Below are 27,984 nucleotides of genomic sequence, written 5' to 3'. Positions count from 1 at the left end.
GAGAGAGGGAAGTCTGGGCATCTTTGCTTAGACTGCTGCCCCCGCGACCTGGTCCCGGATAAGCGGAGGAAAATGGATGGATGGATGGATGGGCTTTGCAGTTTTAATAACACTTTTATGAATTTGTTTTATTCTGTTTTACTGAATCTATTTTTACCTTTTCTTTTATTCGGTGGTATGGGTCACTTACTGAAAAGAATAAGAACAGATGCATAGAAAGGCGCTATGCCAGTATAAGTCCATGTACTGACTCTAGCTCCATGCTTAAGGCATCTTCTTAGAAGAATGGAAATACACTCAAAATGTCTAACTATACTTTAAAACAATAGTCACATGTCATATGTTCACTAAGAGTTTTTGGTTGTTGTATACATGCCTTTTATCCATAGTGGAAGTGAAGACATCTTTTAAAGTGACAACACTATGAAAACAGGGAACCAAATCCAGCTCTCACGCTTACAAAATAGCTTTTTCATTATGTGGATGAGGCCTATGTGCGGCCTACAGTGTGTTAGCCAGGTGCAAGTGAATATCTCTTTGTGTGAAGTTTGTTCATTTTGTTTTCCTAGAGAGTGTGTCCTTGCTAAGCTAACAGACTAAAGATACCAACTGGATTTGACTAACTCAGACTGCTAAACTCTCATATCATCTTTGGATTAACTACTCTATGTATGCACAGAAGAAGAACTGCAGATCTCATCCCTTATTTTTAGGTCTTGATGGCACAGGACCAGTACAATCAGAAGCAATAATTACAATGAAGAAATAACTTGCACACTGTACATTCAACTTGTCATGTGTCCTTAAAGCAACAAGGCCTGCAAAGGGGAGTATGTAGTAGAAAATGGGGGAATAATATACACAACATGTGGGAAAAGAAAAAAGTCCTGCAAGACAGAAAAAAGAATTTGAAGAAGACTGACATTTGGAAGGAGATGAAAAAGAGAGAACAAAGTGAGAGATGCTAAAGAGGGGAGGAGGACATGTCTCCGGCTCTAGTTTGCAATCTTTGAGGGCTGGATAACATCTTTAATATTTGATAACACGCTTTCCCAGGTATTGCAAACACTTCTACCAATAAGAAGCAGAGAGAAATATGGCAATGTATACCACACACACAACATCTCTGACCAAGACATCTCAAGGTGATCTTAATCTCTTATGATTTCCACCCGAACATCCATTGAACTCCAAGTTCCAATTTCAAAACTCTGATAGGAGGAAGTGATGTGCATATAATGCTTGTTGCCCCTAACATTAATATAAAGGGTAACCTGATCAGAGAACTGAACTTATTGACATGTTGAGAGAAAGACACCCTGCATGATTAATAAAGTCTTAAAAGTACTCAACCAAGAAAATAATTTTTCAAATCATCAGGCAGGTGATGAAATAAGATCAGAGTGATTTTGGTTTTGAGCGTATTAATCCTTTTAGTTTTGGTGATTATCAGCTCTGACTGTTTTTAATTATATTTCACAATGACATTTTCAACACATTAACTGTGACTGTGAATGCTGTAAACAAGGTATTTCATTAAAGCCAAAACTGCAAAAACCTTGAGAGTAATCTCACATCTGCATCTGCGCAGTGCAAAAGGCTACACTGACATTTTGTATCCCTGTGCTGTAGCCAGGGAACTGGGAACTCTAATATGACCTGAAACCTAATAAAGTGGGAAAAAAAACCTTGAAGATTTGAAAACTGTTTAAAAAATGATATGTATTTTCCCTGGGATTTATTTTACTTACAGATAATGATAAAAAACGAATATTCTGCCCTCTGATTCAAAAGAGTAAATCTGCCAGCATATCACTTAAAATCCAAAGTGATTGTATTAGAGTTGCTGTGGAGCTGATATAATCAAAACCCTTAAAGTGACACAAGCAGCAGCTAATGTGTTTTAAAGCTAAAAGTCTCACGTGCATATCAAGAGAACTGTGTGAAGCAAACCAGGCTTTAAGATTCCCACTGTTCTCCCAGTTTCTGTGTGGGGGAGGTTTTTTTTTTTTGCACAGTTGGTTAACAAAATAGAATAGCAAGCATTAAGAAGCTATTTAAGAAAACATTCCACCTTACACCTCCTCTGTCACCCTTTTCTGCTTTTTCTGGGTAGTGACAAGTTGCAAGATGCTGTGTCATTTCGTGACGAGGTTGCTGACTGCTGAGGGATTAGCGATGTAAGATGTGGTATATGTGACTTTGTGAGGCTGGTTTGTTTAGCTCTCTGCACTGAGAAGCAGCACAAGGTTGGCTCGGTTAAAGTTAGATATGAAAAGAAGCAAAGAGGAAAGGCACTGCTTTAATTCCTTCCATAGTGCAATTAGATACATTTTCTCTAACTGTGTCCCCCACATGAGATAAAGCTAGGCCATTAGCAGTTTAAGCTGTTCTATTAAAAGGCTGCAGTGTCAGTACTAATTTACGTGTTAGACCCATCTCTTTCTCTTGCACAGTTTGTCCTGTCTTCAGAATCATCCACTCCTCCTCATAAGCCCATTATAAACCTGCTTTTCCTAACTGGAGTTGCTCACTGGCAGCCACAGCACAATTCTGACTCACCAATGAGCCATCACTGTTTACTGGGATTCTTGTAGGGCTGTGAGAGATGAAAGTACACAACTCCGCTGAGAAAGGAGAGAGGACGTGGAGAACAGACCAGACAAGCACAGACAGGCAACAGTACTTGAGCAAAGAAAGCAGAATTATGCATGTTATTATTTTATTCAGGACTTATCTGTACTTATGTACCGGCTCAGCTCTTACTGAGTCCATTAGCAAGAAACCCATTGTTCAACATTTAGCATAAGAGCAACAGCTATTTCATATAATTGATAAAGATACTGTAAAAGTACACATTGAAAATGCCACAGAAAGAAGAGAATCCTACAGTGAGGACCTCATTATTTTTTTGTAAAACTGAGTTAATGAGCCCAGTTTTACAAAAATAATGAGTCCTTACTAGCCTGTTTCTGAGGGGCAAAGCTCAAGATGTGACTGGCAGCCGCACTGATTAGGAGAGCTCACAGTCCCCTTGTACACTGATTTGTACCTACTGAAAGAACAGCCAAAAATACAGTACATGAAAAGACCCAGAGTCTGTAGAGCCAGGTCCACTGGCATCTGTAACTTAATGGGTTTTCCCCAGATATTTCTCAAAAACCTGAAACATGTTCCTTTGGTTTACTGTCTATTTTCATCTTAAATGCATGTGAGACAAAAGGAAGACAGGTTTTCAACATTCTGGATAAATGACTCATTTGGATAAGGATAATCACCTTGTTGAGGTGATTTGTTGAGACTTAGAGGATGTAAGTACCATGGTCAGGCCTGTAGCCTACCTGAGATATGAAGAGCCCGTAAGCAATTAGCTTGGCTTAGCATAAGAACGGAAAACAAATGAAAATAACTAGTCTGGCTCTCTTACGTTTAACTACTTTTTATGCTTATAATTTGAATTAGTGCCGAGTTGCTTGTAAAATTTACACCAAAGATCAATAAATCTTATGATTATACTGTGTTTTGTTAAAGTTAACAAATAAATGTAGTGAGTACAAAGTATAATAGTTTTCACTGAAATGTAGTGAAGTCAAAGTATGAAGCAGCAGAAAATGAAAATACTCAAGTAAAGTACAGGTACCTCAAAATTGTGCATTACTTGAATAAATGCTACTCGGGTGCTAGCTGTTGTACACAAGAGTAGTAGATACCCATTTAGTGTAAGATAATATATTTTTTAATATTTCTCTCTATTGAGGGAAAACCTTTATAGACTTAATATACAATATGTCCTTTTGAGTGGACCACAGCACCAAGACTTTACCTAAAATTTCTGTGTATATTTTACTGTCTATCTCTATTTTACCTTAGTTTATCTTGTTTGCAAATCATGTGATGCTATATCTAGTCTACTGTGTGTACAAAAGACTAATATTTACACGGTGAAGGTAAGATTACAGGGCCTAATTTTAGTTGGGGGGATCGACAGCTCTTAATAAAATGCACACTACACAACTTAATTGCTTTTTGACATCTCTGCAGAGTTGCTGGCAAAAGAAATTGGATTATGAGATGAATATTGCTCATGTTCACCTGACTGTAACCCCTACCACAGCACAAGGCACCCACAGTACATGCTAGTCAATGTCCGTCTACTGAAATAAAAATGGTCAGAATCAGCTGAGTATTCAGTCCATCGGCCTCAGTGGGTGAAAGCTCTAGCACACATGCCCACACGAGATCTAATCAGGACCCTTGCGCGCTTTACACTGGCCACATTCACATGGGAATCAATGCTAATTAAACTGCAAATGGAAGTAATTAACACTAGATTCACCTCCAGGCAAAAATGAGCGGTGATCAACAAAGCGTTACTGTGTAACATTTTTGAGCTGTACAAGATGTCGATCAGTGGGTCTGCAGAGCTTCATCATAAAAACGAAGCCTCTCTTGTCTGTTCCATTCTACGTGTCAGACGAGCATCTGGTTTCATTAACATCATAAAATCAGAGTTGACACACTAAAAGCTTGATGGAGATTTAAAAAGACACATCAGTTACATCATCTCATGAAAGAGGGAGAATGCTCAGGCTGAGAATGACAAACTTCATACCTGGTATTCATTAGGCCAAAAGGTGCTGACAGCCAGTTCAACCTGGTGCCACTGCTTGCCATGAGTCCCCGATGTGTTCCACACCGGATTGCCGAGCGGACCGCCGTTGACTCGCACGTATGCCTGCAAGGCCCCAGGACTGTGGCCATCGCGACTGTAAAGGAAGTAACTGAACTGGACGCAGTGTGTGTCATTTTCACTCAACGTCTGCAGCAGCAGCTGAGCACGATGACCCACGGCATGCTGAGAGGAGTTCACCAACATGTAGGATCCTGAAAGGAGCAGAAAAAAAGCATCAGTTATTCCAACTTTACTGGTCACCACAACAGTTTATCATTAAGGTGTTTGATTTCATTTTATTTGCTGCAATCCAGGAAAAACTTCAGGAAACAACTCATGTTCAAAATGCCAAATATTAAAAGTTTTAAAAGTCAGTACAATTGGTTTAGAAGCCAATCTATGAATATGACTATGACCTTCTCTAAAAATGAGAGCATTTAAAGGAAAACAAGTGTGCATTGAGTATCAGGTAGAAGATTTATGTATCAAAGAGCTGTATCAGGAGATGATGCTCAATATATTATTAAGCCAAGAGAAATCCCAAAATCTTTTCTTAGGTTAAGCTTGAATGACAGAAGATGTGATTGAATATAAAATAAAATGCACAATGATCAATATAGTAAAAAAGACAGAATGTGCATACCTTAAAAATATTCATTTATTTCCACTGGTCTTTACTGTATATTGTGAATAGATAGATGAGTGATAAATTGAAGGAAAAACCTGAATAAATGAGTGGAGAAACATAATGAATGCTGGTGTGGGTGGGTCCATTTGTTCCTTTAGATCGCTGCAAATGAGAACAGGGTTGTTCTGAATGATCTCCTTTATCCTGTGATGAAACATTTCTGTGCTGATGGGTCTGAGTGGTCTCTCCCAGGATGACAGTCCATAGGGCACAAGGGGTCACTGAATGGTTTGATGAAAATGAAGTGAATCATATGCTATGGCGTTCACATTCACCAGATCTCAACCCAGCTGAACAGCTATGGAGGGTTTGGACCGATGTGTTAGACAGCGTCTCCCAAACCATTATCAAAACAACCAACTGAGGGAGTGTCTTTAGGAAGAATGGTGTTCACCCCTCCTGAGTCCAGAGACTTAGAGAATCAAAGAGCACTGAAGCTGTTCTGGTGACATGTAGTGGTGTTTTCCTTTAATTTGTCACCTGTCTGTACCTATAGCAGTTTTTTCAAAAGTTTCTAGATTTGTAGGCAATTGGTGCAGGGTTACATTCAAGCCACTGAGGGATCTGTGTTAAGCAGACTCACAGTGAACCAAGGCAAATATGCCACAAAGGCATAAATCTGCTTTTAACCGCTTTTAGTAGGGTGAATCCATTGGAAGAAAAATTAAGGTATTCTCCAGAAACTCTGTGTGTAGGTTGATAACAGGAAAAGAAATGTGCCTGTTGAATAAAAGAAGACTCAGTCTGTGCTGGTTAGGGCACCAGTTCCTGCGAATACAGGAGAGATGGAAGAAAAAGCTGCCAGACTGAGTGAGAGTAATAACCAATGGCAGTTTTCCCTCTGCAAGGTGACGCTAAGGTAGGAAACAAGATTCACAAAACCCCCCAAAGCCTCCTCTAATCAGGATAACATAACCCCATTGCCCTTTGCCTAGCATCTGTCCTGCTTTGAGTCTGTGCCCGCTAACGTGATTAGCACAACAATGTTGAGAGACCTTCCTGTGTACTCACATAATCAAGACTGTTGTCTTTGGACTCCAAGGTCTTTCTGTTCTCGGTCAGAAATTAGCCTGGGAGACCAGACAGTCACAGCCTTGGCGCCAGGTGTCCTGAAGACATTTATTCTCCACTCAGATGTAATAGACTGTGAATGTTGAATTGCCAGACATGAAAGAATTCTTTACATCCTACACTCTCTGAACCTCTAAAGTGGGACACATACCTGACTAAAGAACACACAGTAGACCCCTAAATGTCCTCACACCCTCTACACAACTCACTGTACAAGCATGAGTGCTAAAAGTTGTGAGCACAGAAGAAAAGTAGCTTTTGTCTCTCTCTTAATACACTAAGACACCTGATGGAGTCATCTGGTTCTCCACCAGCGCCACCCAGCTTCTGAGAAAACACAAAACAAATCAATTCACAGGCTGATGTTTTATATACGTAATGAGTTTACAGTATAAAGACAGTTCATCTCAGGACCATAGAGAAGTAGGGTTGGTCATTAACTGGAAGCTAGAGTCTGATCTTTGTCTGGTCTTGGACTGGGGATCTCAGTACTCTGGTTTTGCTTTGCTTAATTAGATATTTCAGAGTACACCTCCTCTTCCCCTGCACCCACCCAGCCCCACAGAGGGCTCATAAAATAGCACAGTCAGGGGAAGCTACAGCCATGCTGTCCTCACAGCTGGCTATATTCTGGATCTGTATCCCTTGTTTTATATATAGACATGATTAACACCTTTCTGTTGACTCTGCAAGATAATATAATGTCACATCAGAACACACACTGCTGCCCTTTAGTCTCCTTTGAGATTCAAATCAAAGACAGGTGAGGGCATATATTTAATCAGGTATGTAAGTGCATTTGAAGCATGAAAATGTCCATGAATTAAACATTATGACAAATTAAATTGAGGTCCTGGACACATTCTGTGCAATAATAATAATGTAGTTATCCTGATATATTGTGAGATCATCCACAGCAGCCCAACTGATATGGACATTACTTTTCATTTCAAGTCTTGCTTCCGCAGTCAACAACGTTGATTTGACTGATACCTTTTGCACAAATCAATTCTACCACAGACATCATATTTCTTTAATAGTCTTCCTTTTGATATTTTCTTTTTTTCATGTTTTCATTTTAGATATACACTAGAAAATAAATTAAAAGTCATGAGATCAAACTGTAGTGTTTGGTGCTATGATGTATGTCCCACCCGACACATAGGACAGCGCCTTTCATGAATTATATTCCAAAGCGCAGTGAAATCTGATAACGTTCCATTCATCCATTGATGCACCTCCCAAGGGCAAAAGAATGCCCATAACAAGATTATGAGTGATCCAGCACACCATAATTCACATGGAGCACTGCCAGAGTACAACCCACTGTAGTCACAGGCTGTAGGTGACAGTACTGTATCTGTGGTGAGCTACGACATTAAAGGGGGGTAAAAGAGTGAAAACAACATTAAAGCAGAACAAAAGGCTAAAGAATTATTTTTCTAACAGTTCTCCTTCTGTGTATACATGTGCTGAGCCTTTCTCTGCTGGACCCATTCAGCACACCTTTGTTCCTCTGAAAAAGCCAGAGTTCAAGTAATCTCAAACACACATGAAACTATAGGGGCCAGAGGTCTGAATATAATGGCATCAATGGCTGTGTTAGGGTTTTAGAAGCGACCTTGATGCTGCTTGCTGTGCCATTACTGTTAGTCTGAGCCCTGGCCACTCTCAGCACATCAGCCTTGATGCTCAGGCTCTTTCAATCTGCCCTGTGCTCTATTCTAAGAAGGTCATGTGGGATTTCAGACTCACTCTCTGAGGGTCTGATGTCCCCCAGCTGTTTACTTATCCTTGTTTGCAATAACCTTCAGCACAAATAAATAAGTAAATTAAAAAAACAGAGTGCAAAATTAGAGAAAGCTCTGGCCATTGGCCTAAAAGGTGCATTAGTGTTGTTTTTCCTGGACGTTTGGTCTCACTCAGAGAAAAAACACCTCACAAATGTAAAAAAAAAAAAAAAAAATGAAATTGTTCATACAGACAAACAATTTCAGTAGAAGAAACTGCAATCACAGCGACTTGTCGCTAACGCCAGACGTTAATGTGTTTATTACCCATCACTGACAATAGAGTTCTTCAGATTCTTTGGTGTGTTTTGCTTGAACAAATGGATAATTCGAGGCAAGCCTGGCGAAAATAACATGGATTGTGGCTTTGATATAAGGAAACCCATTGAGAGGATGGACAAGTTTCCTTCCTAATGGAAGAACTCATACAGAGACAACACAATAATAAGACATCACACAGACTTAATCCAGTTACAGCAATGGCACGCAATGACAGGGCTCCTACTAGGAAGCAGTAGGCTGACTTTACACTCAGAAAGCAAAGCAGCAGTTTCCACTATAAAACACAACAGCGATTTTGTCAAAGCATTTTGCCAAAGCATTACGGGTGTTTTCACTGTCAATACTTTCTTTAGATTCAATTTTCAAATGATGTTTTTTCTTTTACATCATTTATTCTGACAGTCCAGCAAATGCCTGAAAATAATTCCTGCTCATTTATAATTCATTTTACATCATCTTCATATAAACAAAAGATTAAATAACCACATGCATGCACTCAAATAATGAACCCCGAGCGAATCGTCACCCGACTCTAGTTCCCCTTTTTAGCCTTTTTCAGCTCATTGTTTTGTTTTGTTGGCCCATAACTTTGTGACCTAGCCTTTTTCAGCTCATTGTTTTGTTTTCTTGGCCCATAACTTTGTGACCTTGCGAACTGTCTTCCAGGCAGCTCAGGATCAACTGTCACATATGCCCAGGAGAGAAGTTGACACATGAGAAAAACAGAGGAAAGATGATGTACACTTTGTGTATGACACAAGTCGATTTGTCTTAATGAGTCAGAACTCCAGAAAGCCTCTCAGTCATTCTGTGACTGTAACAACAGGTGTACAAACACATGATAAATGCTGATCATCACAACTTCTGTGAAACACAAACATTATTTTGGACCATGTCCAAAATAACTCATAACTTAATGATTTCACACAACGTTCAGTAATAGTTTAGTCTTTAGGGAGCAATAACTTACTCGCTTGACACTGAATCATTCTCATTTATTTGACAGCAGTGTCACACACATCTGTATTCATTTTAAAATTCTTTTACTGGCTGTTAAAGCACCGACCGAATGCTTCCAGTGTATGAACCAGGACAGCCTCTCAGGTCCCCAGGCACAAGTCTTTTAGTTGTTCCAAAGTGCATGACAAAACTTTTGGCAAGGCAGCTTTTAGTTTTTATGCAATGAGCTGTTAGAACAGTCTGCCTGAGGAACTGAGAGCAGCTGAACACGCTGATTGATGTTGATCTGTCTAGTCTGGCTTTGATTAGAATATTTTACATTTTATTACCTCTGCTAAGTGTTGGATGGAGCCAGCCTAGCGGGCTAGTTCCCAGTCTTTAAGCTAACCTAACCGGCTGCTGGTTGGAGCTTCATTTCAGCAAGAGAATAAGTGTTATTTTCCAAAATGTCAAAGAATTTGACTGTATATTCATAAGTGTGTGCTGTGTCCACAGCTTGTTTCAACTGCACCCAAGTGGCAAAAAGGAATTAAAAAAAAATCAGCTAGTGCAGGTTCCACATCCATTAATTTTGCAGAGGAACAAATAATTCAAGAGTGTCACAAAAGCAGCAAACATTACCTGCACTCACATCTCGGGTGTCTATATGCAGTCCAAGAACCTCACATATAGTAAATCAAATATAAATGGCTCATTAAATGTTTTCCAAATTAAAATTTGACATTTACTGCAATAGATTACCCACCTCCTCAAACGCCTCCTCACAAGATAATGTTAGACAAGGGAAAACATCAGAGTTTGCTGTACAGGAGCCTGGTCTGGTGCAGCTGCCTTTGCATAATGACACGAAGGACTGACTGACAGGTCCTCCACTCCCAAGGCAGACACGCCACCTGAAGTGTGGAACTTAATCTCATTTTCATCCCCCCACTCCTTCTGTCATTCACAGCTCCACCTCTGTCCTTCTCTCCCGTATCATTTTTCATTATTGCTGCTGTGATCCAACAGCTTCTCTCTTTCCCACAACTTTGAAATATTCAAAGCAGTTTACAGTGTGTATTGACATTTCCTGTTCTTTGAAACATTCCGTCCCTCTGGCTGTGGTATTTTACTCGGACCAAAGATTGATTTCAAGCGACATCTCCTCTGTCATTCATTTTCTAAATGTTAATAATGAAACAATCTTATCTATTTGGAGGACTTAAAAGCATTCTTAGTCATCTCCAGTCTTGTCCTCACTTTATGACTTCGCTTTTCTCCAAAGCCTTGATTTAAAATGCAAAATCAGACCAAAAGGTGGCAGGAAGGAAAGTACTGAATTAGGCTGTATGGTGCCACGGGGCATTCTTAACCTTTTTTCAGTGCTTTTTCTTGTCTACACTCTTTAACAACTCATCATCCTCAATTTCTGCTCTTCACTATATCTTATCCTCTCATTTCTAAGCAGGAACTGTGACTGGGTTCTCTGCAGGTCTTTATTGCCTCAAGTAAAGGGCTAGTAGACCATTACCCATGCCTCTGGGGACAGCCTGGTGTGCACAGGGTAGAAATGAAGAGAGAGTCGGGGACCCGCTCAGAACTGACTGTCAAGCAGGAAATAAATGAAATACAAGTGGCGCTATTGTCGAAGCAGCCTGTGCCTTCCAGCATTTGAGAAAGATAAGGCCACGTCAGCAAGTGTTGTTGTCTGCTTTCCAAGGAGAGAAGAGGACGGCGGGGTTGGGGCGGGAGGAGTACATTTTCTCAACGGTGTGCTTGCATTGACCTTTTCAATTGTCCTCTAGGCAGTTCAGGATCAACTGGCAGATTTGCCCAGGAGAAAAGTGAATAAGTAGACCCATGAGAAAAAAAAGGAAAGAAGATACATGCTTTTTTGTGGGTCTGTCTTAATGCATTAGAACTCCAAAAAGGTTTGCAGCCATTCTGTGACTGTAGAGATGAAGAAAAAATAACAGGTACGGATGATAACTGCCAATCATCACATCTTCTGGAAAACAACCACATTATTTTGGGCTGTGTCCAAAATAACTCATAACTCAATGACTGCACTCTACAATAGATACCCAGTAGTTTGCTCTTTAGTGAGCAATGACTTACTCTATTGACACTGAATCACCGTCATTTTGCATCATCGACAACCACACATCTGCAATTAGCACTGCATTATAGCATTTTAGGTAGTGTAGTAAAATTAGTGTACATAGCATTGTGATGATTTCTGAGGGCACCATATAGAGCATGAAATTCACACTCAGAATCCAGTCACTCAAATAAAATGTAAGACAGTAAATATACTGCAATAAATATTAAATGTGATGCCAGACACAGTCACAGAGTCCACACAGCTGCTTCTTCACCTCACCCAAAAACTGCTGCTCACATACTACGTGCACTATAATTTTAACTGCCTTATTCCTTAGAGGAAGCCTCCAAAGTACTTTAAGTCAACTTACCTTCTAAATATTACACCGAGTGAGTCTGCTGATTACTTCCTCCTCAATGTTTTAAAGTGTGCTAATCAGTAAAAAGCACCCATTGTAGTCCTACACACTCTCAAGGCCACATGATGCATGGCTGGCCGTCCATGCCAGGGGTAGGCAACCCCGGTCCTTGAGTGCTGCTGCCCTGCTTGTTTTCCAACTATCCCTGCCCTACCCACTGCTGATGACCTGAATCAGGTGTGTTCAGTCAATGAGAAGCTGGAAGATGCCATCTTAAATGAAGGTGGAGTGAGGAGAGACAAAGTGAATTGGTGTCAAGAATGGCAGCAGCCCTCGAGAACCGGGATTGCCTATCCTTGGGCCATGCTGTCGACTAAACCATATCCAAGCCCGAATAAGGACAAATCAGTCTTTGTAACTACTTATTTCTAATTCCAAGCCAACCCAGTGCAGAAATCACTCAGGATTAGCAAAGACTGTCTCACCGGCTGATCATCTGACAGACAGAGGTGTTGTCCAGAAAACAAAAACCAAAAGAAATTCCTTCACATACTCACTGACATAGTGACCATATGAGTGAAATAAGTGACTCAACTACCAGAAGTGCAAATGAATATAATAAATATTGTTCAATTTGATAAGATTCCCTCAAAACCGAGCACATCAACCTGATGGAATGAAACAGCAGTTTTGCTGTTCATTCCAAGGAGTGATTTGCAGTACGGACAATATTATGTATGACATACACATGTACACTGGTATCATTTGTTTAAACTGAGTACATCTCACAGTCCCAAAAAAATATGACTTGGATAAACATTTTTCTTCATTTGATTGATTGTAATGCAAAAAGCTGAACTACATATATTTAATTTCCATCTCCTTTTGAAGTTTCCCTGCGCTTGCCATCTGCAGCATCCTCTTAAACATAGCAGCCTCGTGTTGCCCAGTGTGCTCTGTGACAGTGTGTGTACACATGACAATGAAGATTAGACCACCCCTGGGGCTCAAAAGGTTGGTCAGGGATGTAATCAGCCATGTGGTCAGGTTAAGACCCCTATCATAGACAGACAAACTAGATCCCGATTAATTTTGTCTATCTCACCGACGAACCGTGCATCACTATTAGCAGCCTGGTCAAAGTGCAGGCCCACACTGTTGTTCTGCAGAATGAACATGTCATAAGGCCCCCGAGGCCAGCAAGAAATTGCAGTTAGCATATTGAAGATGGCGTCATAAATGAGCTCAATGATAATCAAACCTGAAGTGTTTGTAATTGAGATCCGGACAGATAATGAAGATAGCATTTTGATGTTCATGTTTATTACTCAAGTGGTTTTTTGCATGACACGAATCACATGCAAATACTGTTCTTATTTGCAGCTGTACTAATCTACTACAAGGGAATGTGATGCACCCTGAGTCACGTTCGTTGACTCAGCCATTGACGAACGGCTGGGATACGACAGACTGGTGAACTGCCTTCCTTTGGAGTGTACTGGAGGCCATGAATCTGAGAAAAGACAAAAATCCATAAACCTTGCCCCCAGGCACTCGGCAGCACTTTATCAGCCAGTCAGCCAGTCATCCAGTCATCGGCCTCAGAGAACAAATCATAAAGCTGTGAAAGGCCTTCTCCCTGTAGCAGAATTAGCCAAGAACTTCCATAACTGCAAATACAATATTGATACATGCCATGCTTCACTGTGAGCTCACAGGGTTTTTGTATCTTCATCCATCATGATCAATAGATAAGGTATTTTCTTCTCCATTAGATAAGTATAATATATCAATTAAATAGATACAGTAATGATAAGCCTGTTAGGCTTAAGAGTGTCTGAAGACACAGCTTGTAGTTAAGGAGTTCAGTAAATTCTTGGCTTAAAAAATCCAGCTTTCATAAAGGTTATATGCCATCACACATACACAAAAACAATCTTGTGGCTATTTGTCCTCACAGATTACTCCAAGCTCAGAGACTCTGTTCATGCAAAAAAGGAAATAATATGCAATCTGAAATGTCTTCATATACATGAACACTTGCATCACATCTAATTATATACATGTTAGATTTACTGCTGAGCACAATATACAGTATGTTCAAATGTAACTCAGCTGCACCTCTCCAACATTATGGCCTGAGACAATACAGACATGGTTACTGTCCTACATTTAATGCCTACAGGGCGTTCACACATTCCTCTGTAAAGTCTGCCCATTTAGTTTCACTGCAGTATCCAGGTCCTCATCCCATTTAGATGGTCCCCTGAGCCTTACTGCTTGGGCAGAGTAAACTCCTCCAAGCAAGACAGTGCAGCTATATGCAAAACAAGATTTTCTGTATCTCAGCAACTGTTGAATGAGAACAGCCTTAATGATCTGTACAGAAATTCATCTGACCTCTGCTGAGATACGTAAAACATTATTTTGGCCTTATCCTTATCCTGCTTCTCGACACCCCAGGAGGAAGATCAAATAGAATGAATTAATGGGGCTTCATTAATTAATTTTCTGTATGCCCCTTCTAACTGAGAACCTACAGTATATTTAACATTGCTGCAATGGAAAGTAAACTTGTTAAAGTGTTTTAATGATGTATTTTGTGACCATTTCTAGCTCACAAAGCACTAAAAAGGCTTAGAGAGAACATGAATCAGTGAATAAATGGCTAAGTGAATGAATGAATAATTTAATTAATGCTACACTGCTGTAGGAGGGCACTGCAAATCATACCAGCTAATAAGACCTGAGACAGAATTTTTCCTCACTGGACAGAGAGTGGAAACAGAGCAGCTTTGTGTTTGCAACCCCCAGAGCAGAAGGCAAACCACCGACTAACCAAGGCTAGTTTTCAGATTAGATTTTCATTAACCCCTTGTTATCAATGACTGATCCCATTAACATGTCAACTTGGCAACATGCCCGTGTGGTTAACTGAGAGGCTTCAGGGATAGAGAGGGTGCACCCGCCTAATAACATACACCATGGTTTGGTCATCGGTCTTGACATGAAGGTAATGAGCTAGTCAAGAGAGGAAATGAATGGCAGTTGGCAAATGCTGACTCGTTTAAGAATTTTGTATTAATAAAAAACATAACTGTCACACTCTATGTACTTGAAAGATATTTGTAGTTTCTAAAGCTCCACTCAAAGTCAGCATTGTAGTGATTTAATTGTATGGCTCTAGGCACACTGTATCCCTGGGTATTAGAGTCAACAGCGATAAATCAGAATAATAAGCCATTCAAGCAAAACAACCCTATATACAAACTGCTGGTTTTCCCTCCACCGCTCTCCACAGTAACACAGTCTGCACACACTTACAGCATATACACCTGATCTTAAAACTTGTGTCACAGTGGTGTCAGCAGATGCAGTTTAAATGGCCTTCAGCATGCTTTTTAGTAATTATTGGGCTTGTTTGAAAGAGCCTTCACCAGCAGTGCCATCAGCAATGTTGTCCACCCACACTATCCCTCCCAAAGCACTTAAGTCCCAATAAACTCTGCCAGCTTTTCCCCTGGTGGCTGTTAACATAGTTACAATGCTCCAGCAGTGACAACACATCTTTCTGGCTCTGCAAATTCATATTGTAGGAGCACACAGCCACATCTGCCAACATTGTGTAACATTTATTTAGTTGTTCTGACTGAATGAATGGTGTGGATGATAGTATTGCCACGCGGCAGCATGGTAAAGACAGATTGTGTCCACTGCATTGTAGGAGGACTGTACAGACTGACAGATGGACAGGTGCCAAGCTCAGCCCAAGACCAGGCCACAATCTTGTGCCGATAGATAAATGTGAGGCAGCCACTGATAGGTCGCGGAGTCATCATAATGACAGGCAGGCTGGAGCCAAAGGCAGGAGGCTGCAGTTCTGCCCATCCCAGAGGTGTAATGTGCTTGTGATTAACTGTCAATCCCCCCCGTTTGGTGGGCAGACGTTTTATCTCAGTGAGAACCACTCATCATTGTGACAGCTACTGTAGCCCTGACCTTGGCCTCTACCATGAAAGCTGTAGATATTTTCTCAGGGATTTCTAAAGATGTAAAAGATTAATGCAAAATCATTAAAAACTAGAGAGCACCCAGAAAGTGCAAACCTCCGCCAAGGCAGCTCGGATTTCCCATAATCCCATCTGACCTGAAAGCAGTATTCCCATAACTTGATCCTGATAACAAGATTCCTTGACCATGAAAACCTAACCTTAGCATTTTGAATCACATTGATATCATTATTAGTTTGAAAATTATTTAAGAAAAACAGACAACAGACGTGAGCAATTAGCAAAATGGGCTAAATAGCTAAATAAATGTCCCATGCAGACTGAAATAAAAGTCTAGTTATAGTTCTTTATAGATGCACACAACTCACCATTTGACTGCATGGAAGTCCACTTTAGTGTTTTTTACTCAACGTGCCTCCGGCTATACTCGTCCTAACACCAAGTGCTCAGCAGCACAGCTGCTCACGTTCACCACAAGGTGGCTCTCACATACAGTCAACAGCGTTTCCAATGCTCAACATGGTGAATAGTCCTGTAAAAATTTTTTGGATTGAGATGATGATCCAGATCAGAACAAATATCCAACTGATTGCTCCATGGGACATTAGTTTTTCGGTGAACAAATCAAGAAACTTAAAAAAAAACCTGAGTTTCTTTCTTTAAAAAAAGACACATTTCAAGCAGGATGACAGCAGATCAATTCCAGCATAATCAGGCAGGGGGATGTTAGACGGGCCTGTTTAATGAAAGACATTTTGGCATGTTACAGTATAAACAGCACAGCTGTTTCGTGGTAATATTAAAATAATAAAGACAAAAACACAAGATGTGTCCTTTGTGGTGTTTAATGATAAAGCTTTCATGAAAGGACTCGTATAGAAAGGTCTCTGCAGGCAAAAAGCAAAGTCTGGCTTGCGCACTCCCTATTTATAATTTCACTATCTAAGAATGTGCTGCAGACAAAACGGGATGTCCCTTTGTGAAGAACACTGCGCCCTGCACAGCCTCTGCCATATCCTGACATCTGGGCACCAGACAGCAACACAACACAGGAGCACACAGTCAACACAAAAATGTAAACACTTCTCTACACACTTCTCTCTGTGTGATAGGTGTTTAAACAATAGCTTAACCAATATCAAACATTAGAAGCATCTTTCAAATTAATACACTTGATTTATACATGTTATAAAGCAATTTCCACCACAGTTGTAAATAATAAAATAACGGTGGCTGAACTCAGTTTCACTGCTTCAGTTTCAGAGTCCTGGTACTGTGCACCCTGGCTCACTAGTCAGGTTTCCATCCAAATACAGGATATATTTCAACTGAATTTCCACAAAATTTTAACTGAAATTACTTTCTGCTGAAGTAGTAGTCCTGTTGACCTGTGTATTGTTTGGACTTTCCTAAGTAATGAGGACACTGCACCTTAAAGCACATGTTGACACTTTTCATTGCTCTGAGCTCCACAAACTAAATTTTGTCCTCCTCCTTTATATTAGGCTGAATGCAATTAGTGTACAAGACGCACATACACACACATCCTGGCAGTCGTCACTTACAGGGTTCATACACAGATCTACATTCATTTCTAGGAGATTCCCCCAAACCTTAACCAGAACTGACACTTGCCTATCCTTAACCCTTACTCTAACACTTAACCATAGCCAACACTTGCTTTAGCTTTACACCCCACCATTTTTGTAAAATTCGACAAATTAGAGCTGGAGCCCAGCCTCCGGTCCCCACAAAGCAGTGTGCTCCCAGTGTTCCATCCCCACAAGTACAGTATATACAGTAAAATGGTAAATGGTCTTGTATAGTGCTTTTCTATGCATTGTAGCACACTCAAAGCACTTTCACACTACTTGGCCATTCACCCATTTGCACTCACAAACCGGTGTCATTACCGGGAGCAACTGGGGGTTCAGTGTCTTGCTCAAGGACACTTCGACATGTTGACTGGACAAGCTGGGAATCGAACCAATAATCCTCCGGTTACGAAACGACCCACTCTACCTCCTGAGTCACAGCAGTATTATACAGTATAATATACACACGCACACACACACACACACACACACACACACACACACACACACACCTACCCCCCCACCCACCCACACACACACCTACATTTCTTATCCAAGTTTTGGGTCCAAATCTGTAAATGTGATGTCGGCTCCCAGGACCTGCAACACTGCTGAAGGTTGCCTTTAAAATCTTTATCTCATGAAAAAGTAACATTTGACATCGAACTGGCTCCTTGTCAGGTACAGAAATATCAACACAGGGGTGCAGGCAAATATATCAGGGCTATATAAAACTTGAGTAAATAAAGCTAAAACATGGTAGTGAGCCAGACGGCACCATACCGGTGCCTTTGAAAGTAGCTTAATTAAATAGAGGGCAGCCATTAAAAGTAATTAATTACAAGTGTGCTTTTCCTGCACATGACAAAATGACTGCTGTGAAAAAGACATATTAAGTTTTAGTTACTGCTCATACCCAACATTGCATGCACACTCGAGACAGAAAATGCTCAGATTTGAACTTTTATTGTGAAATGACTGCACAAACCACTGAGCCACAGTTAACTAATGGACGGTTTTAGAAAATATGTTCCTGCGTATGCAAAGAGGGAGGAATTCAAGATTCATATGGTTGTATTCTCAGACATTTTAATGCAAATGAACGTTCCATAAGCACTGCTCAGTGACGGTGCTTGTCACTTGATGAGAAATGCCTGTTGTTTGAAAACAAACACCTGCTGTGTGTCTAGATGGTTGTGTGGCAACATAATGGAAACTGTGATGGCTGATTATACGACCATGTTTAAAACAACAGATGCTAAATTTGCTATCATAGGTTAAAAAAACGAGTATAGAAGTCAAACATGGTGCTTCACATTTGTATACAATAGAAAAGCTGAGCCAGGTCAGACACACTTTTTTCAGCATGAAAGTGGTGTCTGTTTTCCAAAGATTGGCAGAAAGTGTGCTTTTCTTCCTCGGTTTTTGTTTAACCTATCGATTACTACCTCTGCTGTCTGAGAACAGACTGATTTTTTTTTCTAGCTCTCTTTGTGGTGCCTGTCTGTGGTGTGACATCCTCGTCCTGACGACACTAGGAGAGAGGAAGAAAAACCTTCAGGAAAAAAAGAGAAAGTCAGAAAGGTAGTAAGGCAGCAGAGCCCAGCTCTCACTGGCTTAGATACAGCACACAACTATGCACACTACATGCAGGAGGGGTGATTAAAAGAGACACAGGGAAAACACATTTGATCTTGATATTCCTCATAACTCTCTTACTTTTTACTCCCTTTGCTGCATGTAATTTATTGCCCTTCTGCTTTTCGTCCCGTTTTGTTTTAATATTCCCCTTCCAAGATTAAATTCTGTTTTGCAGTCTTATCTGCGATTTCTTTCTCTTCTATCTGTGCACCTTCAGAAAATTCATTAGAGCTGGTCACAGATGAAGGGCTTGGCAGGGTCCAATACTGGGATATTTGTCCTTCAGCATGGTGCTAGCCTCTCAAACTGGACTGATACTGCTTGGTGCTGCTAGGTTGGACACACATTAAATGCATGGTGAAATAAGCAGCTATTTATCTAATCTGCATTTTGATGATACAGTGTGTCCTTCTACTGTAAATGGCCTAAGGAGGACAATCACTTCTGTACATGAATATATTGCATTTTCTTGTCCTATCAGAATTCTGAAGTTGTGATTTCTGTTGTCAGCAAGCCATGAGGAAATAGTGGTATCACCATGACAATGGTTAAATGGGCAATTGAGGGGATATGTAAACCATTAACCCATGTTTTTAACATGTCGTTTCGACTTGGGCAGTTCCCCAATAATATGAAAATAGCAAAGGTTATTCCACTGTATAAATGTGGTGATAAGCACAACTTCACAAATTATAGACCGGTTTCTCTGTTGTCACAATTTTCAAAAATCTTGGAAAAACTCTTTAATAACAGATTAGAATAATGATTAAAAAGGACAGGTGAGGGAGCTTGGGTGCACGCTGCACAGAGGAGACAAACCTGTGATATGTGCTCCATCTGTGACTGGATGAGCTTCACAGGATCTTTGAAAAAAACCTTTTCCTGTGGCTTCATCTAAAATAGAAATTTGTGTGGATAATATATTGGGTCATCATCTGTTGGTGGCATCTGACAGTAACCTACAGTGAATATGTCAACCATACCAACCTTATCAGTGATGGGCAGATAACTGCAGCTGGCCCCACATATGCTGCACTGCTCTGAGGGAAGAGACAATCATAAGAGGTGTAGTGTATGTAGCCTGACCCCTGTCTTATTTGAGCAATGATGTAAAATAATTATTGTTAAAAAAAAATGGAGAAACCTATTATCTTAGCGTGTAAACAAAATAGAATATTACTGTCTTACTAGATTTAATGCATGCCTCACAGCAGATGTGGCCACAGCTGGATACAACAAACGCCGACCCAGTCTTCATGAAGCACTTGTTACAGTGGAACCAGTCCATTTTAAGTCCTGCAAACAAACACATTCATCTCACTGCACATGATTGTTATATTATTACACTACAGTATGCGAACACCCTGTTTAAATTAACTCTGTGTACTTCTGGTCCGGGGCTTTAGCATACTGTGATATTTTAGAACAGTGTGGTCCTAGCATGGACCCTGAAACAGCTCAGCTAAATGGAATGCAGTTATCATTTACACCGTGCTTTTCCTGCTATGACTAATCAAAATGCGTGTCGGGAATATGGTCTATTATTTAGCATTGGAATGAGGTGTTCAGCTGTCACAAATGGATATGTTTGGGTGTCTGCACACTTCTGGCCATGTAGTTCCAGCTTTTTCGGCCGCCGGTGACACATACACAAAGTTACCCGCCTAAATTAATCATGTTAGTGTTAGATAATTCTACAGTGACACTACAGGACACACCTAAAACAACGCCGCAAACAACACAATAGCTAGCCAACTACAGTAGGGTTTGCTAGCTGGCAAGCATATGTGTACAATTTGGATAGTAACCAGCGGGAGGTAAGAAACGGACTTAAACCTGTCCTAAACCACGTTAGCTAAAAAAAAAAATCTAATTTTTGTAATATTACCTGTCACCCTGCTCAGAAGAGTCTGAAGTTAACCTATTTCCCATCAGTTTAGTCCCACCTCGGCGCCATTAGAAGACGTTTGTGACAAAAGGCCCAGTTCTGTCTGTTCAAGGCTAAGTGCTGGTCAAATAATGAGCCACTGTGGGCTTTTATCAGTGACGTATTATTTTATACATCACATCACTTAAGGGCCTTCTTAACCATCGAGTAAATTTTAGCTTTGGAAATGTTTGAGCCACTAATTTCATCTTATGCTTGAAAATATTGAACTGGAAAATGTGTCCATATTTTTCCATTTCAAAATATGGAAAAAAAAAAAAAAAAAAAAAGCTCATTGTAAAAATAATCAATAAATCAAAGCAGACAAAACCCTTTCCCCCTTTTCTTGATAGACAACTCAGACTCTGCTTCTCCTCGTTGTCTGCCAGGGCTTTTATCTGCACCTTTGCTTAAAATGGATCAGAAACTGTCAACTGCCAAACTCTGAAGAGCAGCAGCATGGCCATTAGGCAAGCATGGAGACTGCTGTGTTCGCTTTCAGAGGGTGTGTGAGAGAAAAGCTCTGCCAAACCCGAGCCTAAAGGAGCTCCCATGAGCTCAGGGCCCTATTTCTGCCTCGGCTGTACATCTAGGCTGCGCTCACCAGCCAGCATGACTGCAATAAACAATACAGCCAGATGGACAGAAACTGAAGGATCCACTAGCTCTGTACAAAGACGTACAGTGCTCATAAATAACCTAAGCCACCTTAGTTTCACAGGTTTGAACTAGGGCTGATATTCATGATATTCGTTAGGCTAAATCATGATACACAGTATATATCTCAGTATTTTGAAATTTCCTGTAAAGCACTTCATAAATCCTCGATTTAACCCTTTGATGCATACAATCCCACCAGTATGATTATAGTAGCCCCTGCAACATACTGTATGTTTGCATTAAAACATTCTTATTTATATTTATTAGTGGTATCTAACTAGGCCAACAGAGCCGACTGTTCGCCATGGGCACAGTACTAGTCTATGAAAAGCAGAAAGCCATAGGAGAAAGTGAGAGAAGCAAAGCGAGTCTCGTAGAAGTGGCTTTAAAGACATTTAGCCTGCGACTGCTCTGTGCACGTGCACCCCTCCTTGTGTTCCTGGTACTTGATTTTAGTATTACCTCCTGAGGGGTGCTGAAATTTAGCTCCAAGAAGGCCCCTCCAAAGTGGGTCGAGTGTAGTGGGACAAACACAGAACCCGTGACGAGCGTTACTCGGCATGACACGTTTCGATAGGTTCCTATTAATGCAAAAACCCCTGAAAACTTTCTTTTAACCTCTAGTTATCCTTATAGGGCATGCACTATTTTCAGTACATGTACACACATACAGTGTTCCTCTTTACTTTCACACCATGACCCTTACTCACAACTGGAGCTTGCACAGCACAACCCCAGCCCACTGTGGACCAGAGCTGTATTCTCTGGTCACATTTTGTCAGCCAGCCTGGACATTTCCAGGACTTCTCAAGAACATTGGTCAAACAGTCTACTATACATTAGGTAGTACGCTGATTGTATTGAAGTCACAGTATTTCACAGTAATATCTTGTGGCAATATTTCTGCAAATGTTATGTGGACATCACTTTGATTGTTTTAACCTTGTGTGTATAAATCTAATCTTCCATCTTTCGACTGCAGTTGAGGAAGACATTTAGGGGGATGGACAGCAGTTTACTCAAAATGTGTATTTAACTCACTCCACTAGAGAAGTAGAGTCTAACACTGAACAAATGATTACATTTAAACAAAGATGGCTGAGGGAGAATAGTTCTGTGTGGCTGAGTCTGATCTCTCTTTGATTGTTACGGTGAGAGACACAACATGAGTCACTTCAATTTGCAAATTAGTATACAAAGATTCAGTGCTGAGAATACAGTATGCCCACTTGTGTCATGTAGAAACCAGTGCTTTAAAACCTTGCTGTGGTTATTTTTGGTGAGTTCAGTGAGGCAGCAATTAAGTCAAGTGTCTGTGATTTGCCCATCAACTTTGGTGAGTCAGAATGACAGCAGATTCATATTTCCTCAAGGGTTTTGTGCCATATGCTCAGGTATCATTTTACTTCAACTGAATGCATAATTAACTATGACTACACAACGACATAGTCGTGACACAATCCATCAGTTCCCGCTCTTCATCAAAATATGACCACAGACTAAAAATCTTAGCTCACCAACTGCGTTGTCAGTGATCCTACTACTAATTTCTGCTCGGCTTTTGACGGACTTTTGATCGAAAAATAGCACCAGTCCCAAAGTACATGGCTTACTGGTAACCAAAACAAAGCTTCTCAGCCATCTGGTTGATGGTGTGTGTTGCATTTAGAGAGCCAGAGGTCTTACGAGACCAAATGCCAAGAGCGCCTGGAACAAAGAGAGCAGACTGTACATTTCTGTGTTGTGCTGCGACCCGCTGAGCCTCTCAGGGCGCGAGGTCTCATGAGATGAAGTCGAGCAAAGCCAAAAGGAAGATTAAAAAAAAGAAGAAGAAGGAGTGACCTGAAAGCCAGCAGCATTAGAGATGAGCCTTTGAACTAAGGAGTGGGCTAAACCTTCATGCTTAAGACTTTAGATGGAGGTGGCACTTTGCTACTGTAAACATCAAGACCTATGTGTTCATCCACATACATATAATAATATCTGCCTGCAGGACATGATTATAACACACATTCACACACACATGCAACAGACACAGTAATTATACAGTACCAATGCACATTTATATGTGGGAGCTGATTTAAGCCTCTCCATATTCTCTGAAGTGTTCGTCTGCTGCTTGGTAGTGTAAGAAGGTTCGACCCGCTAAAGCCCGTGGAAACAGGATTAGTCTAGCCTGGCTTCCTAATTAATTGTCGGGATGTTTGGCTAATTAATCTTGGTTATCTCGTCCTCTAATCGTAGCAGGAGATAGCACTACTCTGACCCAGCTGCTGGAATTTTTAACAGTCTGTGCTTTCTGTAATCAAGCTCAGAGAAATGTGGAAGAAATATCTGCTTGATTTTGTTATTCTCCTAATTCAATTAAAAAAAGATAGGCCAGCACATTGCAGAAACTGTTGTGCATTGTTAGATTACTCTCTAATTGGTTAGCTGTACTCTGCAGCAAGTTTGGCTCAGTGTGTTTTAAAGAACTTTGCTTGGAACAGAGTAAAAGAGGACAGGATTGTGAGAAGAGAGAGAAAAAGTGAAGTGAGCGATTGTCTGACTGCAGAGCACCTGAAGATGAACTGTGTAGATAGTTTCAGTACATAGTGTAGTGTACTGTAGATGGAGTGTCTTGACATACTAGCAGATATTTGAGACACCCTCACACTCAGAGGCATACATGCCTACAGCAATGAACACAGGTTGGGATGTTTGGCTGCTTCAGCCCTGCCGCAGACAGCTCGCCTCTCCAGAGAGCAGAGATCTTCGTCTAGCACTCCGAGTCTGTTCCGGCCTGTCTGTGTGAGTATGGGCATTTATAATGCACAAACCGGAGCTCAGGAACTGAACTGCCATGCCACCTCATTCTCAATATCATGCTACAACTATGTGTGAAATAAAACCCATAGGGTTAGGAAGGGATGAATTATTTTGAGGCAGCAGAGAGTGAGCAAATGAGTGAGAGATAAAGCTCTGCAAGAGTAGAGATGCAGATGCAAATATGCAGCTTGAAGACAGCTTGAAGTTTGAAATGGAAATGTGTGAAAGTCTGTGTCTGTGGGTGTAAAATAGGTGCATGTGATCCTGGGCAGCGATGATGACTCTGTTCCCAAGGAACCCCAGATAAATTGGGTTAAGCGATGTGCAAATCCCACAGCTGTCTGTGGGAATGTTTTGCAGCCGTTGTAAGGGGCATCCAGCTGCGTATCACAGACTGTTCCTGCCACCTCAAAGAGGAACGCATCAGAAGATGACAGGAGTGGCATCTCCTCCCTGCAGAAGTCGTGTTCATGAGAAAGACTTTGAAACGTTATGTTTCCCACAAGTTGGATTTTGAAAATTCCCTGTTTTCTCTGCAATGAAAAAAGCAAATCGTATAAAAGAACAACTTTCCACTGAAGTTATGATTATGGCTTTTTCTATTGCTCCCTTCAGAGAGCATGGCCTCCAGCAAGGTGACAAGGAAGCAGCCGACAAAGCGGTGGGAGATGGAACTTCATAATTGTACTGTCACAATAAAACTGATGCAGAGCTTCCTGATTTCAGTTTATAGTTATTGCCTCAAAAGTCACATGAATTGACATGAAGGAAAAGCAGTTGATTCATCAAGCATGACTGCCTCACATTTCCTTCCATCAATCAGTTTCTGTATGCACTAAACACAAGCCAGCAGACTGTATGCATGCATGACAGTGTGTGCCTGTGCCAAGATTATTCACACACGCATTGCTTTTGTGTGGCCCCAGCACATGACATCGTCCTCATTCCAGTCATCTGATATTAATATGTAAGCAAATGCTGACAGACAGCTCTGAGTGGAGAACCCCCAGCAGTCATTAGCTGTAACAACCTGGGAGTGTTCCTCAGAGGGACATGCTCTTCACCACAATTACAAACAACACAGAGAAAGCAGCGCCCATGATGCCATAATCGAGCCACCTTGCCGGCGTCCCTATTGTTTTTTTGTTATGCTACTTTTTTTTTTTCCTCACAGCAACTGTGAGGCTTCAAGCTGCGACTAGCACAGGTATCCGCAGTCACATTTTGATCATGATCAAAAAAGACAGTCGCTGTTTTATGCCATTCATGCTGTATAATTGCAGTCAATACTTCTAAAGGTGGGAGTTACTGAACAGATTTGATGGAGGTAGTAAAAACAGTAATGACTAGGACTGAGAAAGAGGAATTGAATGTAGTAATCCTACAGCTGCCATAAAAGCACACAAGGCACTCTTCAAAAAGAATATTTCTCATTTCAGAAACTGTTCTAACCTCTATCCGCTTTATTCCCAAACTCTTGGTGTAGCTTGACATTTACAGTCAGAGCAGGAAAAATGTTCTATCTGCAGCATGTCCATTGTTAGAGGGCCTCCTTTGTTTCTCACGCATATAATCTTCTCAGACATAGTATCGTGCTCCCCTCACCAATGATGAATCCCCATGTAAGGCAAGCCTTCCTCATCTAATTCTTCTGTTCTGTGTTTGGAGGAGAGGATAAAGATGAAAAGCAGGGTCTACATGTCAAGAACAGCCTGTCAAAATATGTCATAACGGGCTGAATTATCACAGTGATGAAGAACTTTTTTTCTTTTCAATTAAGTAAAAGTCTCTATTACATAATTTTAAAAGTGCTTTCAGACAGGAGGATCTGAGAGGCTGGTTCATTTATCAACTTAGCTGTGTGATGAAACTGGACACCGCATTCATCCAAAGGTCCCTGATCGATTATTCGCTCCACTGCTTTGTTTTAGCTCTTTTGCAGGGTGGACATTAGGTTAAGTGGTCAAATGGAGCCGCCATGAGACACAGACAGAAGATGGGTCTTTTAGGTATAAAAGGAATTACACATTTTACAAAAAAAAGTTCAACTATGGCAGTTTTCTGGTTTTATTAAGCCAGTCAGAGTGCTGTCTGACTGTATACCATTAGGTATAGATGATATGCAAATAGTTTAAGCTTAGAGTTATTCCAGGTAGGAAACTGTTTACCTTAAATCTTCACCTTTATAATATTCCACTGCAACCACCTACACTACCTTTGTAAAATCATTTTGCAGTGGTTTCTGACTTTGAAAGAGGTACATTTATTTTGTGCAACTTGAATAAAGGCATAATTGCAAAAGAGAGCAGCAACTAAAAGAAGACAATACCAGACGGCAGGATAGGACACAGTGACACTGACTTAATGCAACACCAGTGCTCTTTTTTTCCAAATGTAAAATCTGTAGAGTGTGGAACTTTTTTTATATCAGATACATGAGGCCAGGGATCACAGTGGCCATAAAAACTGCGGTTTTTGGTTTAATGAAAGAGACAAAATAATTCTAATCATTTAAAATTCCAAACAAATATTGAAATGTTCTTTTGCTATGGGCTTTTGTAAAAGAAAGAAGTCATAACTCATGCTATTCCCTCCTTGGGGCAAGTAAGAAGTCAACTATTAAAATACTTACATTATGATGTACAGGACAGGACTGGACTTTAAATTAATTCATCTTTGCCTCACATTTAGTATTAGAAGATGGCAGATAAGTCCCAAGTGCATGGCATACACAAAGAGGCAAACAGATGCCACAAAAACTGGACTCCAATGCAAGCACAGACAAACCCAGAGACCATCCAAACAAACAAAGACAGGCAGGGACAACAGGGGGCAAAATCAAAACAAGCAGATGTCAAAAAAAGGCAAGCAATCTGGGCCAAGGCAACAAAAAACAGTCCAAAGGGAACAAATGGCAAAATCCTAAAACTGGACAGAAGCTCCAAACAGGCGAAGGCTCTGAAACATAAAGGTCCAGTGAGTGTGAATGGAAAAAGCACAGTAGATGATCTGGCAGAGGTCCTTTGACCAACAACTGGGGTGCATCCCATTTCCATTTACTGATCATTCCTTGCTGCTCAATCCTCACTTGACCTGGAAGTCCTTCTGGTCCACTAGAAGGACATCTCAATTCCCTTGTTGTTCAGAGCAGCAAGGAGGCTGCCAGGAGGAGACATGAGAGGAAAACCTCTATGGAGTGACAGATGCTTCCTTGATCCTCGCATATTTTACTTCCATCTTTGTGTCTTAGGTAGGCAGGAAATAGGAGAAGACGCCATTAATTGCACCATGGGTGCAATTAAGGGAATTTGAAATGTACCCCTGATATGGGAAGTGGGAGGAAATGAAAAGCAGGTGTGCAGGTGGGCAGAGTCAGGTGGCTGGGGGCAATGGGGAAGTCCAGGAAAATCTGGAGGCTGGGGAGGGGCAGCTAGGAGAA

At 40.8% G+C, this 27,984-nt stretch overlaps 1 protein-coding gene and 1 long non-coding RNA gene across 7 annotated transcripts in view; both read right to left on the bottom strand.

Annotated features, from left to right (window-relative positions):
• The window catches only part of ptprub (protein tyrosine phosphatase receptor type Ub), a 163,496-nt gene that overhangs the window by 71,264 nt on the left and 64,248 nt on the right, over positions 1 to 27,984 (bottom strand). For all 6 annotated transcript variants that reach the window (XM_020608395.1, XM_020608389.1, XM_020608390.1 and 3 more), the window contains one exon: positions 4,613 to 4,884. In XM_020608395.1, coding sequence (XP_020464051.1) covers positions 4,613 to 4,884 — 272 coding nt within the window. The remainder of the gene's footprint in view (positions 1 to 4,612; positions 4,885 to 27,984) is intronic.
• Positions 19,948 to 21,201, bottom strand: LOC109964849 (uncharacterized). The gene is made up of 4 exons (XR_002275556.1): positions 21,039 to 21,201; positions 20,339 to 20,446; positions 20,138 to 20,190; positions 19,948 to 20,044 (listed from the first exon to the last, which is right to left on the bottom strand). It is a non-coding gene; the product is annotated as an uncharacterized LOC109964849 (long non-coding RNA).

Source organism: Monopterus albus, unplaced genomic scaffold, assembly GCF_001952655.1.
Source record: "Monopterus albus unplaced genomic scaffold, M_albus_1.0 scaffold93.1, whole genome shotgun sequence".
In the NCBI taxonomy this organism is placed as follows: domain Eukaryota; kingdom Metazoa; phylum Chordata; class Actinopteri; order Synbranchiformes; family Synbranchidae; genus Monopterus; species Monopterus albus.
This window is presented reverse-complemented; position numbering and strand designations above follow the sequence as displayed.